At 47.0% G+C, this 18,754-nt stretch overlaps 1 protein-coding gene across 7 annotated transcripts in view; it reads left to right on the forward strand.

Moving 5' to 3' along the window:
• Positions 1-18,754, forward strand: part of CACNA1D (calcium voltage-gated channel subunit alpha1 D) — a 360,797-nt gene that overhangs the window by 339,595 nt on the left and 2,448 nt on the right. For 5 of the 7 annotated variants that reach the window (XM_020970566.2, XM_078152054.1, XM_078152055.1 and 2 more), the window contains 7 exons: positions 4,123-4,239; positions 4,973-5,340; positions 5,720-5,746; positions 6,984-7,133; positions 8,140-8,303; positions 17,661-17,782; positions 18,291-18,611. In XM_020970566.2, the coding sequence (XP_020826225.1) occupies positions 4,123-4,239; positions 4,973-5,340; positions 5,720-5,746; positions 6,984-7,133; positions 8,140-8,303; positions 17,661-17,782; positions 18,291-18,611 (1,269 nt within the window). The remainder of the gene's footprint in view (positions 1-4,122; positions 4,240-4,972; positions 5,341-5,719; positions 5,747-6,983; positions 7,134-8,139; positions 8,304-17,660; positions 17,783-18,290; positions 18,612-18,754) is intronic. The other 2 variants (XM_020970569.2, XM_020970567.2) reach the window with 1 other exon arrangement.

An 18,754-nucleotide genomic window follows, 5' to 3' on the forward strand; every position in this document is an offset into this window, starting at 1 on the left:
ATTCTGTATAAAATAAATAAGTAAATGAAGTCAAAATCACATCTTCCTTGGAGGCAAACACATTTGAAAAATGTACGGTGTATCCACAGACTCTCCACCAACTAGAAGAGAAGGAAGACAGTGACTTTCAGATGAGCTGGTTTATTTGACAAGAGTCTAATTTCAGATTCCTCCTTTTGATCTTGTTAACTATAAAGTGGACACGGCAGAAACCCACTAAAGGATAAATATGCCATGTCCCCTCCTCAATTGGGCTGTTGGACACAGACTGAACTGTGGCTTTGTCAGACACCCATGTGCTCTTTCCTGGAGGGCCTCAGCAGCCATCTCCTGGGCTGCACCAGCCAAAGCTTGAGTACTCTGTCTTGTGGTCAGTGCTGAGGCGTAGGTTTACCCTGATGCCCCTTTTAAAAGCATTTTTGCATGATTTTTAGTGGCTGTGCAAGTGGCCAAATGCACATGTCTTTGATAGTGTCGGTGATCAGTAGTTTTCCAGGGGATAGCTTCAATATTCAAAGTACACAGGTTGGCCAAAATTAAAATCTGAAAGCTAGCCAAGAGTGACTACCCAAGAGATAGGTGAGTGTTCACGTTTGTTGGACAAAAGTGTTATTCTGTGCCATTGCTTATGGAGGGGTAGTGACATTCTTGTTTAGAAGTCTCTTTGACATTGAGTGGGAAAAAATTTCCCACATTTCTAGTAAATGGAATCTAGAAGTGTCAGCTTTTCCTTTGCTTTTTTCTCCTTTTAAAAATAATTTATTAAATATTTATCGAAACATCCAGCATTTAAAAAAAAACACAAAGCTTGAAACTGTTTACAATTTTATAGGATTGGACATGTTCAAACTAAGTCACTATTGTCTTTATACATAAAATATTTTATAGCTACTGTATGTTTCTTTAAAATCATATGACTGTAATGTTAATGTCATGTTTTTAATTACATTTAATTATGCAGGGTTAATGGCTAATAAGATTTGAAAACCTTTCTATTGCAATGATATTTTGCCATTAGACATGTAAAATATGGGAAAATAAGATAATTACACTGGTTGTAAAGTTTTTATTTTAAAGAAAAATGATCCTTTTTTGGGTTAGACATAGAAAGAGAGCAATTTTCTTGCAAATTTTAAGGCAGTATTCTGTATTTCCTGGAGTTAGAAGTTGTTGGGAATTTGGGGAACAGCCTAAGCCATTTAGCCTGACTGATATGAAATTCTCCAACACTTTTTCTCATATGTAATAAATTCAGGATTGCGGTATTTAGGCTTTATTTCAGTTCAAATTTGGGGACAGAGCCATTGTTCCATTCAGTGTGTTCCTCCGTCCGTACCTATGACTTTTCAAATCGTGAAGAAATGCCAGTATCTCAAAGCATATTTTACTTCTTGTGGAGAAAATGGGTGTGATAATGTTTTCTAGATTTTTGTTGTTGTTGTTTCTTGGTTAGGGAGATGCCTTTTTCCATCTTAATGTCTCTTCAACAAATACTGTATCGTTATTTGTCTTTGAAGGTGATGTCTCTGTCCCCCACCCAACGTTACTCATGATTTGTGTTGTCCTGAACCAACTGTAGGGCCCGTCCCAGCTCATGAAACATGGCTGCATTGCATTAACATGTCAATTGACTCATAACCTTGTGTATTATTGAATGGGGGAGGCGGAAGACAATTGGAGACAGTCTTGATTTTCTTAAGCAATTATGTTGTTAATCACTCTGTGTGTTTCAGTGAAATGCTAAACCAACCAGCATAGGACAATGTCAAAAATTTGTTCAAATAAATAGTTTTCTATTTCTCTTATCATTTTCTAAATTAGTGCAATGAGTTGAGTTATGAAATGTGGAGGGAATCACTGAGCCATCGTCCTGTGCTGCAGAAAGGCATTCATAATTCACCAAAGCAAACCGGGCTGGTTAATTGCAACGTGTGGTTATTCTCGCAGAGACACAAGCACAGGTGTCTGTCCCAGCTCTGCACACACTTCTGTGTCTCTTCCACTGGATAGCAGGCCTTTCTTCCTTCACTTGATACATAACTTAGACCTTTCAAACTCTTCCTTTACATTATTTTTTTTTGTAAACAAATGCCCCCTAAAAGATTCCAAACTGAATTTTAGAATGTTTTGGACTGTTTATACCTTTTGTTTTTATGTCCTTTTCATACCTCCAGCCCTGTTGTATAAGAATGTGATTATTTTATCATGAGATTTGACTCCCTTACCTTTCTATATGCAAAGAAGTTGTTATAAAGCTGATAGTCGGATGACTTGATGACCATCATCAGCATGTCTGTGGGTCCCAGCTGGGGCCAAAGTACACGGAGGATCAGAAGCAGAGCCCAGGGAACATCTACCTGTGGAAAACCACAGTCATCTTGGCCTTAGTGTTTGAGCTTGTTTATCCTTGTCCAGACCAGAATATTTACTGCTGAGAGCCCGAAGGCTTCAATTCCTGCCAGTTCTGTCAGTCACCTCCTAAGATGGAAGGAACTTGGGGTCCTCCTTCCAAGAACAGTTCTGATGAACTGCTCTCTGTGTTCTGTTGGAGACCTCAATGTCCTTTTGGGGTAAACTGATTCACTAAAAGTCCATTGGCAAATTCCTAAAACTTTACATTAAAAATGAAAGTCACTGCTGTGGTGCCAGGGTGGGAGAGATCGGGGTCGAGGCAGGGAATAAGAGAAAGGGCTGTAGTCCCTCCCTGGGTGGCATCCCAGCAACCTCCTCATTGGCTGTCACCTTGCTCTATAATGTCCCTTGTGTGACTAGAACTGTTCTCTGTGTCCCAGTCTCATCACTCCTACACCACACGGCTGGGTTTCATGCAATGACTGAAGTAACTTTCTTCCCTGAAGATTGGCCATGTGGCCTAATGCTCCCTTGCAAACTATTCTGATTGTCTAAGCTTTCAATGCAGACTTAAGTGCTATATACCAAGCTTCATTTTTAAAGAGTTCTCCAAGACCCTGGCATGTGGCAGACAGACTGTTAGACAGATGAATGATAGGGATAGTAGGTAAAGACCCAAAGCATCAGAAGGGCTCAGGAGTGGGGGCAAGTAAGAACCATCTCTTCTGTGTGTCCCTAGGGAAAAACTGTGAAATAGCAGATACAGTCACTAAATATGCCTCTGTACTTGTGGTTGAAATGTTTCCATCGGGTTCATTGCCACATACTGCATTTCCCCACTTACTCCCTCCTGACAGAGATAATGCAGCAGCCCTTCTATTTGACATCTTACAATGGTGAATAGCAGAAGGCTTCTCAGGCCTCTCACAAAGGTTCAGGATTTGGGTCACTGGCATCTTTCTAAGTAGAGTCAGAGGCCAGAGTTTGTGGGAGCCACCTATGTATGCATTGATGAGCTATGGAGGAAGTGGGACGCAGGAAAACCATTACTGCATGGACCTTTGATTTCTTTTTTGGTCCTGACTTGGGATTTCATAAGCGTAAAGAGCTCACCATGTGGGAAACTCCTTCAGATTGGCTAATTGTAGAGATTAGAGGCTGCCTAAGTCACTGAGACATACTCAAACCCAGGCTTTCCTGACTCCAAAACTGGCCTTTTTCACCGTGTAATAATACTATTCATCTTGAATCACTTTCAGTTAGTTGCTTGAGGCCTTGATGATGCTGAAGCCAAGCTTGAGTGTTTTGTAGCCGGAATAGTAAGCCAGGACTGTGTATGTGCAGAGACCCAACTTTATCATCTCAAGGGTCCTGATTGGTTCCTGTTAAACACATGGCCCTCTACCTTCGTTTGCTTTGTAGCAGATGCAATGCCTCCCCCTTTACCTAATGAAAGGACCTTGCTGCAGCAGCAGGCCCCAGAGCCAGCTTGTTGACTGGTTTCTTTCTCTCTTCTTAGACTCCATCAGTTTCCAGTTTTTAGATTAGCTAGGGCATTGTCCTTAGATCGCATAGAGGTTGGGGAGATGGCCAAGGGCTGTAATGTTCTTCTGCCCTTCCAAAGAACTGGCAGCACCAGGTGTGAGCAGTGGCCCTTGAGGATGGCAAACCTATGGGCTGCCCATCCCCAAACTTTGGTCACCCCAAGTGACCAGCCTGAGTCAGGGGGAGGGGGCTATCTAACTTCTTCTGCTGTTCTCCTTGATCTAGGCAGGATTAAGGACCCTTCATGATATTGGGCCAGAAATCCGTCGCGCTATATCATGTGATTTGCAAGATGATGAACCTGAGGAAAAAAAACAAGAGGAAGAAGAAGATGTATTCAAAGTAATTATTCAAAACACAGCTCTATACTGTCCGTTTGGAAATTGTGGAGCAGGACTTCCAGATTCAAAGTCTGTGCTTCTAAGACTTCATTTTGGGCTACCAGCTCGAGCTTGTGCAATTTCAGAGCAGTTGTGACACACACAAGGTGCTGAGGCACAAACACATAGACTTAGGCAGAGAACTCGACACACAGCACTCCCATGACCATCCCTGCCTTGTCCCCACTGGCTCCATTCTCCTCCCATCTACCTTGAAAGCAGCTGGAGCAGCTCCCCTCTGGCCTCCACGCCCTGGATGTGACCAGCTCGCTCTGTCACTGCATCCCCGCCATCCCGTACCATGCACGACACAGCCGGTCTCGGCCTGGTTCATAGCCTAGAGCTTCCATCCATTGCCCACTCTCCAAAGGCTGCCGCCTACCTCAGATGGGTGTGACACTCTCTGGGTTAGGGATGGGCTTCTCTAGGGCAGCCTGCATTGCCAGGGAGTGCCCCTGCTTCCCATCTCTGAGCACTGGCGACCTCACACTTGTCCGGGGGAAGGACACCCACCCTGCTGGCACATTCACATGGATTTTTCAGACACTCACAGTCTTTTGTTCATCTCAGGGATCCGGTAGAATTTTAGTAGAATATTTTTTCATGTAAAAAGAAAAAAAAAACCTAACGTGGCTAGCCTGCCTGCGCCAAATACTGTGTTAAATTACCTGGTATTGTCTCCCATTATTTTGCAGAGAAATGGTGCCTTGTTTGGAAACCATGTCAATCATGTCACTAGTGATAGGAGAGATTCCCTTCAGCAGACAAATACCACCCACCGTCCCCTGCATGTCCAAAGGCCTTCAATTCCATCTGCAAGCGATACTGAGAACCCAATGTTTCCTCCAGCAGGAAATTCGGTGTATCCTAACCATCATAACCATAATTCCATAGGAAAGCAAGTTCCCAACTCAACAAATGCCAATCTCAATAATGCCAATATGTCCAAAGTTGCTAACGGGAAGCACCCCAGCATTGGAAACCTTGAGCATGTGTCTGAAAATGGGTATCATTCACACCACAAGCATGAGCATGCGCCTCAAAGAAGGTCAAGCATCGCCAGGTAACCTTTGATGTCTTTGCATTTGGTAGCCTAGCCTCCCGCCCGTAGCCTGTCCCATCTGACTGAGTAGCCCTAGCCTTTCCCTCTTTCTCTCTTTTCCCACGTTCTGTTGCAAATTCCTATTTAGGGTTGAGAAGCATTACAAACAAAATTGGAACTCCTTCCTAGGAAGGTGTAAGTATTCTGAGTCTTAGTAGAAAACGAGAGCTTCCATTATGTGACCTCCTGTAGTTTCCCTAAAGAACTCTCCATTTCCCCCAGTTCTGTTGACTTGATTTGCAGGTAGCATACCTACATTTTCATAATCTTTGTTGGAAATATTTAATTTTATCTGATTATGTTGTTTCCCCCCTCTATATTTTATGCCTTTCCTGGATAGAACCCGCTATTATGAAACTTACATTAGGTATGTTCCTGTTCCCAAAAAATGTGTGTGAGGTGCTGTGATGTCTGAGCGTCAGAAACTGGGTTATTTTAAAGCTGAAACAGGAAAAATCCCTTTAAGCTAATTATCAAGAAAGCTTTTTGTAACTCAGGACCTTAGATAGTGAAGTGTGGAATAAATGGCTGCCTTTTTGAAAAAAGGGAACTTCATGCCCTAGATCTCCCTGGGGTTACCACCATGTGCCCAACCCAATTCTTAGAGACACAGGTTCTGTGGGAAAGCCAGTTCACCATTCCACACATCCAGGTGGCTCAGTAAGTGTGCCTCATGCCTCTCCCAGAGCGTGAACAAAGTGAAGTGTGCCCCTAGACCATTTGGGTCAGAAGGTGGGCACTAGACCTCCCCTGTCGGTGATGTGGGGAGTGTGGCAGAAAAAGTTGGTCCCTTGAGCCATCAGTGTGGCATGGATAAGGGCAGGCAGAGCCCTAAGCTGAAGGGTGCCCAGTCTGGGAAAACTGTAAGGTGTTTGTGGTGTGGGTCTTCCTGGTTCAGTTTGTCCCCTTAGATTTAGCTTATCTAAGAAGTCACATCTGGCTCTTTGTGGCCCCTTTGGGAGGGGCTAATATGGTCAGGGTCGGGGGGTCTTGGCAAAGATACTTCAGTGTTTTGCCATTTCCTTCTCCAGCTTATTTTGTGGATGAGGAAACTGAGGCAAACAGGGTTAAGTGACTTGCCCAGGGTCACACAGCTAGGAAGTGTCTGAGATCATTTTTGAACTCAGGTCGTCCTGGCTTCTGGTCTGGCACTCTAGCCACTGTGCCATCTAGCTAACCAGGCAGAGAATACAACTTTTGAACTTACACTCTATGGCAGCCCAAGGCTACCACATGAAAAGAGAGGAAGATTAAGTAATGGGAGAAAGCCCAAAGAGGCCAGAAAAGCCCCTGTACTTCTATTTTCAATTCCCCTACCTCCATGAACGTGAGTGCTTCCTTCTGTAGTTCCCACCTTATTCAGCAGAATTATTTAGCACACCAAGAGTGGCTCTTGTCTAAGAGGCTTAGGGCATGCAGAGATAGACTTACCCTTTGGCTGGAGCAGAGGGTGCAGGGCTGGGGGGATGATGGGAGGAGAGAGAAACCGGTAATATCAGTGCATTTACACAGTGACTGGGGATGTGTGTGTGCTGACCAGCTTAGCAGGCCCCTCTACCATATGGATGCAAGGCCAACCCCATTGCCCTTTTTCCTGACTGCAGGTCTGATTCTGGTGACGGGCAGCTCCCCACTATTTGCCGGGAAGACTCTGAGGGGTATGACTACTTCAGGGACGACCATTGCTTGGGGGAGCAGGATTATTTCAGTGGCGATGAGTACTATGAGGACGATTGTATGCTGGTGGGGAGCAGGTAAGGTCACTTCCACCCTGGGCTAAAATGGGATCTCCCAGAATACCCCCTGTGCCTTTCCCTCTTGTTTGCCACCTCTCCTGGCTAAGTGGAAGCAGCATCCAGAGGTGGGCAGCCTCAATGCCCACGCCCTGGGGCAGTGAAGGGGAGGAGGGGGAAAGAGGCCTAAGGGAGGGAGCCTTTGGGCCCTGGGCCTGATTTCCCTTGCCCTTTTCTGGAGGCTTTTGTTTGGTTTCAGATTCTGGGGGTGTACAGCAGGGCTTATTTTCAGGGACAGTTGAAGCTACTTAAGCAACTCTTTGGACTTCATGGATTATTTGTAAGAACAGGGAACAGGGGCAGCTAGGTGGTACAGTGGATAGAGCTCTGGCCTGGGAGTCAGGAGGACCTGAGTTCAAATCCAGCCTCAAACACTTGACACTTACTAACTGTGTGACCTTGGGCAAGTCACTTAACCCCAATTGCTACCCACACATAACCAAAAAAAAAAAAACAGGGAACAGTCAGTGGCTTTGGACGGTGGCAGCCAGGCAGCCACGTGTCCAGGAGAGTCACATAAAGGGAGCAGGAGGGCTTCTGACACTCAGGCATAAGGGGTGGGAATTGTCATCAGAAAGGGGCAGAAAAGGGCGGGAAGACCTTCACTTCTTGAGCGATGAAGGAGAATCATTTAGCCTGACATGCCCAACCCATGCATAGCATTCCTCCCAAATAGAAAATGATCAGAAAACATAAAATGTGTGCCTGGCCACAGACCATTCATGGGACAGCAGGTATTGCCATGAAATGGAGTGAGCAAGCATGTCATGGCCATTTCCTGTGCCTGAATTTTCAGGAAAGTGAGGCTCTTCTTAGCATTCTCCCTGAAAGAGCCAGGTAGAAGGCATGGAGAGGAGCCCCAGGACCCTCTGCTGCTCTGAGAGAGGGCTGGGCCTGCAGGGCGGGGTTGTTCAGCCTCCTGACAAGGCCCTCCTTCATTCACTCTTGGTGTGTTCTTCACACCCAGGCAAACCTATGACTTCTACAACAGATGCCCAGGCAACAGCACCGACTTTGAGAGGCCACAGGGTTATCATCACCCACACAGCTTCTTGGAGGAGGATGACTCACCCATCTGCTACGAATCCAAGAGATCTCCGAGGAGAAGGCTGCTGCCTCCCACCCCCACATGTGAGACCAGGCCTTTGGTTATGGCATCTCAGGAACTTCACAGTGTCCCTTTATTTATGGGAAGGGCGAGGGGCTCCCTGCCCATTGAAGCTGTGAGAGTGTCCTTACCTGTCTCTTTGGTAGCCTACTGGTGTTGGTCTGAGAGGTTGAGACCCCTCAAAGATTGAAGGTCATCTGGAATGAATTCACAGACTCAAGCGTTCTTTAAGTCAAGGTGGCAAAGATTTATTGTTATGCTTTTCAGTGGGCAAGGATTCTTAAGGACCCTGCGATCTTAGAGGGGTACAGTTAAAGTTTATAAAGAACAAAATATAATGAAATGTGTCAAATATGCTAACTAGGGGATTCAGGGTGGGATTAGGGAGTGGTTAAGGAGTGGTCAGTTCTTAAAAGGCCAATGCACTTCTCGTACCTACTGCGCAGGTGTTTTACCCAGAGTTCACTGGGAAAAGCCCACAAGGGCATGTATATAGTGCATGTGTGTGCACGGTGTGATGTGTGGGTATGTGCATGTACGTGTGTGTGCCAGGAACTGGAAAACTCTGTCAAAGGCCCGTTGGTGATGGCAGAAAGTAGCATCAAACACCCTCCCACTGCCTGTGGCCGCCATCTTGAGCCTCAAAGGTTGCAGAAAGCTGCTCTGGGTGCCCTGAGAGCTGGATGGCCAGGGCTTAAGGCCAGCAAAGAGGACTTCAAAGAGAGACAGACTTGCACTTTGGGTCAGGAAACCCTCCAAACACCTGGATCACAGCCACTGTGGAATGGGATGTGTGGTTTTAGGCCTGCTATGTCACTAAGTCAATTAGAGTTCAGGGGTAACTGAGAGTTGTCCAGTCTTGTTTGACAAGATGGATGTATGGAGTATACATATGTCTTAGGTCTAGAATACAGTTAATGAGGAGCCCAGGATGTAGATAATAAGGTAGGGCAGTAGGATAGTATAGTAGTGGGTAAGAATGTCTTTATGACCCAGTGCAAAGCCAGTTTAAACTGATAAATCCTTCAGGTGCTGTTTGGAACTGCACCAGGGAGAGAGATAAGGGTCTTGCTGGGGCCCACCCATGAGTAATTGCTAGGCACAGTTTCCTTGGGCTGGGGAGAAACTGTCAGGGACAGTGTTTCTGAGGCTAGGGAGAAATTGAGGTCCAAGCACAAGCATTCAAACACAAGCACCCCATCACTGGGACAGCTTCTCTTCTTCCCAGAGCTGGTGGCCCACAAAGAGAGGGTCCCCCAAAGTGGTATGGAGCCAAGGGAGGCCTGTCCCGCCCACTCCTGCATGGCTTCTTTTCCTGCTTTTCTTTCTTCTCCTTTCTTTTTCTCCTTTGTTTTTTTTTTTTTTACCTCTCCCCCTTCCCCCACTTGTTTCCTACTTGCATGTCTTTGCCCTGAGCCTGCTGGGGTCTTCTCTCCCCTCCTAATGATCACCTTCAGTGTGAAGGAGGTTGCTGACCGCTCCCCTACTGGGGGCAGCTGCCTTAGCCTCTCAGGGGATGCTTTTAGCTCTGAATCTGTGGTGAGGTTGAGGCAGTGGGCCAGGGTCACACAACTAGGAAAAATGAGTGTCTCAGCTCAAGACCAAGTTTTCTGAGCCCAAGATCAACAGCCTTCTTCCTGTACCATGAAGTGTCACCATGGAATAAATCAAGAATTCTCATTAGTCTGAGATGAAAAGGACAAAATACTCCTCTTCCCCCAACCCAACCCCAAAACAAAACCCCAAACTCTGTCACTACATTACAGTCTCCAAATATGAGAGGTGGAAGGGCCCCCTGGCCCAACTCCCTCTTTACCGGAGAAGCATCTGGGGACACAGGACACGACCAATGTCAGTGCATCCAGGCATGGCAGTTTTCACTGCTGGGCTCAGAAAGATCAAAGGCTGTATAGTTAGTCACAGATGCAATAGTTCCTATCTGGTCCAAGCTGTGTCTAGGTGAGAATCCCTCCTGCAATGCCCAGGGGAAAGGACCTCCGCAAGGGCCATCCCACTACCTCCAGAGGCATCCCATTCCATAGTGGCTGTGATCCAGGTGTTTGGAGGGTTTCCTGACCCAAAGTGCAAGTCTGTCTCTCTTTGAAGTCCACTTTCCTGGCCTTAAGCCCTGGCCATCCAGCTCTCAAGGCACCCAGAGCAGCTTTCTGCAACCCTTGAGGCTCAAGATGGCAGCCACAGGCAGTGGGAGGGTGTTTGATGCTATTTTCTGCCATCACCAACAGACCTTTGACAGAGTTTTCCAGTTCCTGGCACACACACGTACATGCACATACCCACACATCACACCATGCACACACATGCACCATATACATGCATGCACACCACATGTGTTTGCACCCACATGCATGTGCCACTGCCTCTCTCCCTCCCCCCACCCCCACATATACAGAACTAGCCTGGCTTCCCATATGGATCCAGACCCAGGCTTGGTGAGAAGGGAAGGAATTGTCTATTACAGCTGTTGCAGGTTTGTTGATTTTAGTCTTGGAGCAGAAACCTACCCTTTGAGCCCATAAGCAGAGTTCCTCAATTAATATGTAATTGCTACAGTTCTAAACGTTTGTTAACAAATGTGTCTTCCTGCCCTCCTCAGTACTGTGGGAGAGGCATGGAGAAGAGTCCAGAGGGGCCTTTCCCACACTGCAGTTTCTAAGCTGGGCTGCTTTTACTTGGCTAATAAGAAATTTTAAAAAACCAAAGCAGGTCTGACATTCAGTGGAAGTATTGGGGTCAGTTTGCATAATAGCACAGAAGGTCTTTTGGAGGAGACTTCCTGCAGGGAATTCACATTGGGTCATTGTGAGGGAGTGGAGCCTGGAGAGAGCCCGACCAGCCCTCTCTGCTTTCTGAGCCCTTGGGGTCAGGCTGCCCAAGAGTCTGGCTCCCTGGGGGAGGGGGGAATCCAGCTGATCTTAGGGAGAGGTGGGAGAGTCCAGCTGGACTTGGTAGGAGCACTGCTTCTCCCCCCGCTTTCTCTAGGAGCTATGGTTCCCCTCTTTACGGTGGAGAGAACGGCTTTCTGTTTCTGTTATTCCTCCTTCATATTTTTCTCCAAATGTCACTGAAGCTCAGGGTCTGTCTGGTCCACCCCGTGACCACAAAATCCTAAGAGGTGAGATTGTCTTGTTGTGTGGACCTTGGGCCCAGAGATCCAGGCTGGAGGGCCCCTTTGTGACCCCAGCCTCCATTTTCTCTCTGTTCAGTGGAGATGATGAGGCTTTTGCTGCCAACCTCGTGGAGGTGCCGGGAAGAAGATGCCTTGCCGTAGGCTGGGAAGGAGGAGCTCTGCCATTGACGCCTCTGAATCCTCCCCCTTTACAGACTCAGACACTAAGGCACAGAGTTTAAGTGACTTCCCTAGGGTCTCACTGTCTTTCTGACTCCAAAGTCCAGTGCTCTCCATCGACTGCACCACGTGGTCATTACTCCCATGGATGGGATATGAGCCCATGAGGAAAGGAAGGGAAAAAGCATTTTTAGAGCTCCTTCTGTGTGCTGGGCACCATGATACCTGCTTTTACAATTATCATCTCATTTGATCCTCACAACTGCCCCTGGAAGTAGGTGCTATTATTATCCTCATTTTACTGTTGAGGAAACTGAGGCAGACTTGCCCAAGGCCACATAGGTAGTAAGTATCTGAGGTTGGAATTGAACTCAGGTCTTTCTGACCCTTGGCTCTGTGCCCTGTCCACCATTCTACCTAGCTGCCTCCCACAGTCCATGGGGATGGTAATGAAGAGTAGAGGGGGCAAGGAATCTGCTCCTTTACTAAAGGGGGATAGGGATAGACATAGCACAGGTGAGGTTTAACTTAGGGTCTGTGACTCTTCCAGTGATGTTCTTTCCTTTGCTGGATCCTCTTCCTGATCATACCTTTCAACCTTGGGTGTCCCATGGTCCTGTCCTGGGTCATCTTCTCTTCTCCTTCTGTATGCCTTCACTGGGTGAGCTCATTATCATCTCCATGTTGATGGTTCTCAAATCCACCTTTCCTGCCCCTGTCTCTCTCCTAACCTCTAGTCTTACTTGTCTAATAGCCTTTCAAACATAACGAATTAGATGTCCAATAGACATCCTAAACTCATTATGTCCAAAACGGAATATGTTTATCTTTTACCCTAAACCCTTCCCTCCTCCTCCCTCCCGTTACTGTAGAGGGCAACGCTGTCCTCCTAGTCCCTCCCAGTCCCTCGGTGCCTAGGCCTGTCCGTCTCACCTTTGAGGCATCTCTACAGTATGCTCCCTCCCGGCCTCTGACGCCTCTCCCACCCTGGTGCAGACCTAGTCTGTTGCAGTGGCTGCTAGGAGGTCTGACAGCCTGAATTCTCTCTCCACTCCAGTCCATACTCCATTCAAGCCACTAAAGTGATTTGCCTAAAGCCCATGCCCCCAAATCCCTGCCCCGCTCAGTAAGCACCAATGGCTTCCTGTTACTTCCAGGAGCATTCAAAGCCCTTCATAATGCAGCCCCCCTCCTATCTCCCAGTCTTCTTATGCCTTACTCCTCAACCTATACTCTTGGATCCAGTGAAGCGGGCTTCCTATGAACAAGATGCTGCATTTCTCAGCTCTGGGCATGTTCTCTGCTGGTCCCCAAGCATGGGACACTCTCCTTCCTCATCTCTGTCTCCTGGCTTCCTTCAAATCCCAACTAAAACTGCATCTTCTATAGGAAGCCTTCCCTAAGCCCTCTTAATTCTAGTGATTCCCATCTCTTAATCATTTTCTGTTTTTCCTATAGTTTGTTCATATATATATTTGCTTGGTGTCTCTCCCATTAACTGTAAGCTTGCTGAGGGCAGGGGCTGCCTTTTGCCTCTCTTTGTAGCCCTGACACTTAGCACAGTGCTTGGTAAATATTCGTTGATTGATTGGCTTTTTAGAGCCCCAGGCTTAACCCCCCTGCTCTTCTCCCCCTTCTTCTCAGGTGGGTGTGGAAAGGGCACTTGCTCTGGAGCCAGTGATCTGTGCTCAAACCCCACCTTTCACACTGCTCATTCTCTGTGTGATCCTGTGCAGTTCACACTGTCTCCAGAAGTCTCATTCCCTCATTTGTAGAAGGAGAGGATTAAAGCCATGGTTCTGAGGCTCCTTCCTGTGCTAGAGCCGTGATGATTTTCTTTGTCTTAATTAAACCAGAGAGGGTCTCTAAAGGGTTGTTTATGATCCCCACTGCTGAGAAGAAGGGTGCCCTATGCAGTACTGGAGGATGTCACTCTCCTCATGCAGCAGGTTAATGTTTGGAAGACTCAGGTTCCTGAGGAAGGGGCAGTGCCCAGGTGGGCAGCCCTGCTGAAATATCCCTCCCTTAGAAAAAGAAGCAGAGAAATGACTCATTCACTCCTTCAGTGGTCCTAGGAACAGCTATTAACTGAATAGCCTCTGGAAGGGAGGAAGGGAGGAAAGAAGGAAGGAAGGAAGGAAGGAAGGAAGGAAGGAAGGAAGGAAGGAAGGAAGGAAGGAAGGAAGGAAGGAAGGAAGGAAGGAAGGAAGGAAGGAAGGAAGGAAGGAAGGAAGGAAGGAAGGAAGGAAGGAAGAAAAAGAGAAAGGAAGGAAGGAAGCATTTATTAAGCACCTACTTTGTGCCAAGCACTGTGCTAAGCACTTTACAAGTATTATATAATTTAATCCTCATATAAACTGTGAGAGGTAGGTACTGTTATTATCTCCATTTTACAGTTGAGGAAACTAAGGCAGACAGGTTAAGTGACTTACCCAGGCTCCCACAGCCAGGAAATGTCTAAGCCCATGAGAGCCTAAGGTGAGGCCAAGGCTCCGAGGCCCACAGGGCCTCAGAATTGAAAAGACCTCAGAGCTATAATGTAAAAAGACTTCCCCCCTCCACAAGTAGTCCTGAAGCCTTTTCTGAGATGCCCAAGGCAGTCAGCTCCACCAGCCAGGAAGGAGCTCTCCCCCATCTCCCTCTACAACTCACACTTCTTGTTCTTCATTCTTCTGTGTGGGGCTTAGAAGAACAAGTCTGACCCACCACCCACAGGACAGCCCTTTGGATGTGGGATACATCGCTCATGTCCCCTCCTACTTTGTACCGATGCAGCCGTGGGATGAGAAGGGCCTGGACTAGGCAGTGGTTGGCAGTGGTAACAGCATGGAGCCAACGCTGCAGTACAGAAGGTTACAGAAATAGAATCGGCGGGCCTTGGCTCCTGGACCTGGGGGGAAGGAGAGGGAAGAGCCAGAGATGGGAGCTGCATCAATTGTGTTGCATGAAAAAGGCATTTTAGATTAATGTAAAGGCTTCCAGCTCCTAGAGCTATGAAAGAAAAACGCTGCCATTAATGGGATTCAGCACATTCAGTGCCATAGACATTGAGTAGCTGCTCTGTAGGCACAGACGGGCTGAGGAGCCATGTAGTCCATATAAGACATGATCCCTACTCTTGTGGCACTCACTGATTTGTGATAGATATGACACATGTAGAAGTAACTCTCCTCCAGGATTCTCCACATTGATGCATCAGCAAGGTCAAAGGAAGAAGCGGCTCTGATCCACTGAAGGGAGGGCTTTGAAGGAGAATGGGGTGGGGGGGTGCTCACCAGTCAAAGTGAATAACAAGCAAAGGAGCAGCCGGTTGTTGACTAAAGGATAGAGCAGTGAGGCAAGTGAAGCAGAAAGGGCAGCCCCAAACCATGGGGGACCTTAACTGCCAAAACCATGTTCTCAAACTTGGTTAAGAATCATGAGCCGTAGGAAGAGATTTGAGCAGGGATGTAAAATGACCCTACTTATGCATAGAGATGAACAGTTTAAGAAGAGTCTGAAGGATGACCTGGAGGAGGGAGAGAAGGGAGGCCAGAAGCTGTGTTAGAAGATGACTGCAGTATTTCAGACCAGTAGTGGCAGGCGCCTCTATAAGTGTGGTGGTTGTAGGAGTAGAGAGGAGACAATACTAGTGAGAGATGTGGGCCTGGAATTAACGAGATTGAATAATTAACTAGGCGAGAAGTGAGGATGGTAAGGAAGGCGAGAAGGCTAAGCTGCTCTGGATGAATTCTGGGCAGCCGGTTCAGATGAACACCATCCTCTGTATGGAAAAGCTGGCAGACACAAGTGCCTGCCATCATTCATGGTCTTTGTAAGAATGGGATGAACCAGAGAGTTATTGGGATCAGAAAACAGCAACTGTTGTTCTGAACCACAGAAAAGGGAAGAGAATGAAGTTTGCCAACTATCTACCAGGGAACGTGGATGCAATGCCTACCAGACTTCTGGAATACATCATTAAAGGGGTGATTAGTAAACATTTAGACAAGAAAGCAATGATTTCAAAGAGCCAGCTTGGCTTGATCAAGAAAAGGTCATGCTAGAGCAAAACGATGGCCATTTTTGACAGGGCTACCAGACTGGTAGAAGAAGGGAATGCCAGAGATTGACTTTACCTAGATTTTACAAAGCACTGAGAAATCCCCCGTGCTGTTATTTTAGAAAAGGTGGAAAGGTGTGGAGTAGGTATTAGTACACTTATGTAGATTTGGAACTGGTCCAGTGGCCAGGCCAGAAGAATAATTGTTGATTTGATGTTATCTTGGAAGGAATCTGGAATTTGTGTATGGACATTTTTTTTTTTAAATCATTTATCTGGATGAAATAACTAATGAAATAAATGCTCAACAGATTTGCAAATAACACAAAACTGGGAGGAGCCAGTAAAGACTCAAAAATAGCTTGATGGGCTAGAAAATGGGGTCAAGTCAAGTAGGATGAAGTTTAATAGGGATAAACATAAAACCTTACACTTGGGTGTTAAAAAAATCAACTTTGCATGTATAGAGCAGTGCAGACATGGCCATATAGCACTGGAACATAGTGTTAGTTTTTAAGTGGGCTGCAAGCTATATGTGAGTCAACAGGGTCTTAATATGAATAGAGAGAAACCTTAGTGTTTAAGACGAGGCAAGCAGTGAGGTTGTGCAGTAGACAAATCTCAGAGCCTGGAGTGAGGAAGACCTGAATTCAAATCCTGCTGTATATGATCCTCAGCAAGTCATTTAACCAGTCCACCTCAGTTTCCTTAACTGTAAAATGGAGATAATGAAATAAGATAATAACTGAGAAGTTTCAGTGATTTGTCCGAGACTACATAGACATTAAGTGGCAAGAGGCAGGATTTGAACCCAGGTCCTCTGACTTTAAATCCAGTGCTCTTTCCCTTCTAAATTATAGTGTCATCCCAAGCAGTGAGCCCAGTTTGGAGTGTTGAGTAGGGATGGTGGAGGACTGGGTGAAGTAGCTGAAAAGAAAGGTCGGAGCCAGCTGATGGTGATGCTGGGCTGAGGTGGGACTATATCCTGTAGGCGTTAGGGAGCCCCTAAAGATGTTGGAGCAGGAGAGTTCTGTGACCAGGGCTGTGCTTTGCTGCTGAGACTATCTGCAGTGGACATGATAGCAACTCTTGAACACTTGGTTTGAATGTCTTCCTTTTGCCCTGATGAAGCTAGCTTGGGTAACCAAGATCCTCTTAGGGCTCCCAGACTGACCTTGGCCCAACCTGCTCCCATCAGAGTGATCTCCTCCTCCCCTAGGCTGAGGGTGGCATCCTCCTCGGGGCCCTCTCATCCTCCCTGGGCTGAGGATGGCATCCTCCTCGGGGCCCTCTCGTCCTCCCTGGGCTGAGGGTGGCATGCTTCTCGGGGCCCTCTCCTCCTCCCCTGAGCTGAGGGTGGCATCCTCCTCGGGGCCCTCTCGTCCTCCCTGGGCTGAGGGTGGCATGCTCCTCGGGGTTCGCCAGCAGCCCACGTACTAACTTTCATCAGTGAGGCAGGTCCTGTTGTAAAAGAACCAAAGGGAAACAAACCGAGAAGCAGAAACAACCGCGTGGGGAGCGCTCATTTCAGCCCACACGCTCCCCCCGACGCAGCCTTTGTGAGTCTGCTTTTGGCGCCAGGTGCAGGAGCTGATTCCTGCCTGGGAAAAGACTAGCTTGTTGTCTAGAGGGTTGCTGCGAGCCGTTGTTGCCCCCTGCGATGTTGCCTTTGATCATTCCTCCTCTGAGGCGCGTCTTCTCCTCAGGTCGAATACGGAGAAGTGGTGAGCCGAGGATTCGTGCACACATCCCACCACTGGCTTGTCATTACGTAAACTAGAATTCTAGGCTCTTCTCCCTTCCCTCTGAATTAGTGAGGGTTTATTATTTTTTATGTTTAACATCTTTAATTCAAAATATTTCAAGTGTCAATTTAATAATTGTTCATAATGTTTATTATATTTTTATGAAAACAAATTTTGTTCCTCTTGATTCCATTGCCATAACATCCAGTTATTTCCTTCGGGGCTGCTAGGCACGTGACCCCTTGAGCTCTTTTTCACAGCTAAATGAAATATTGTTCTTTCCTAGCAAATCGGAGGTCATCCTTCAACTTTGAGTGCCTGCGCAGGCAGAGCAGTCAAGATGAGATCACGCTGTCTCCTTCCTTCCACCATCGTGCTGCTTTGCCCTTGCACCTGATGCAGCAACAGGTGAGTAGGACCTTCCCCAGTACGCTTATGAGACCTCGCAGGTGGTCCACCCTTCCCTGGCCCCCCTCTCACCAGCCTGTCAGCTCCCTAGAGCACAGTCCCATCTTCCTGTCATTTCTTCTACGTCCCTACCCAAGGCTGCTGACGATATGGAGCTGGGCACAAAGGAGGGTACCCAGTGAGTGGTGGGGACTGAGTAATGGTACTAGAATTTCTAGTAATGTTTGCACTCAGCAATTACTTGGGCTCTTCTGCACTAGCTAAAAATGCTGGAGGTTCAGCATGTGTCCCAGAACTTAGTTTCTTAATTTAACTGAGTCCTATTTTCCCCATTTCCTTATAAAACCTTAATATTTGTGTTCCCCCAGTGAAACTGTGACTCACTATAAGTGATGAAATAACTGCATTTCATTAAAGGAAAACAAAAAAAGAATCTGAATTAGCTACAATGAGGGCTAACTATTATAGCAACCCTGAGGCTTTCCACTGCCTTTTCTTCTTTCCTCAGATCATGGCAGTTGCAGGCCTGGATTCTAGTAAAGCTCAGAAATACTCACCGAGTCACTCAACCCGGTCATGGGCTACTCCACCAGCCACCCCTCCATATAAGGACCGGACTCCTTACTATACTCCCCTAATACAAGTAGAACGGTCAGACTCCCTGGATCAGATGAATGGAAGCCTGCCTTCTTTACATCGGAGCTCCTGGTATACAGATGACCCTGATATCTCCTATCGGACATTCACACCAGCCAGTCTGACCATCCCCAGTGACTTCCGGCACAAACACAGTGACAAGCAGAGAAGTGCGGATAGCTTGGTAGAAGCGGTGAGTACTAACCAATTGTTTAAAGCGTGGGTTTTTCAAGGAGTCTGGTACGGAAAATGTTCAGGGAGGTCTATACTGAGCCTTAGTTAATGCCAGGAGGACATCCATGATGTTTAACTGTCTCTTGATGCCCATCAGAGAGA

The sequence above is a fragment of the Phascolarctos cinereus genome, unplaced genomic scaffold (assembly GCF_003287225.1).
Source record: "Phascolarctos cinereus isolate Bilbo 61053 unplaced genomic scaffold, phaCin_HiC Scaffold_4;HRSCAF=312, whole genome shotgun sequence".
Taxonomy (NCBI): Eukaryota; Metazoa; Chordata; class Mammalia; order Diprotodontia; family Phascolarctidae; genus Phascolarctos; species Phascolarctos cinereus.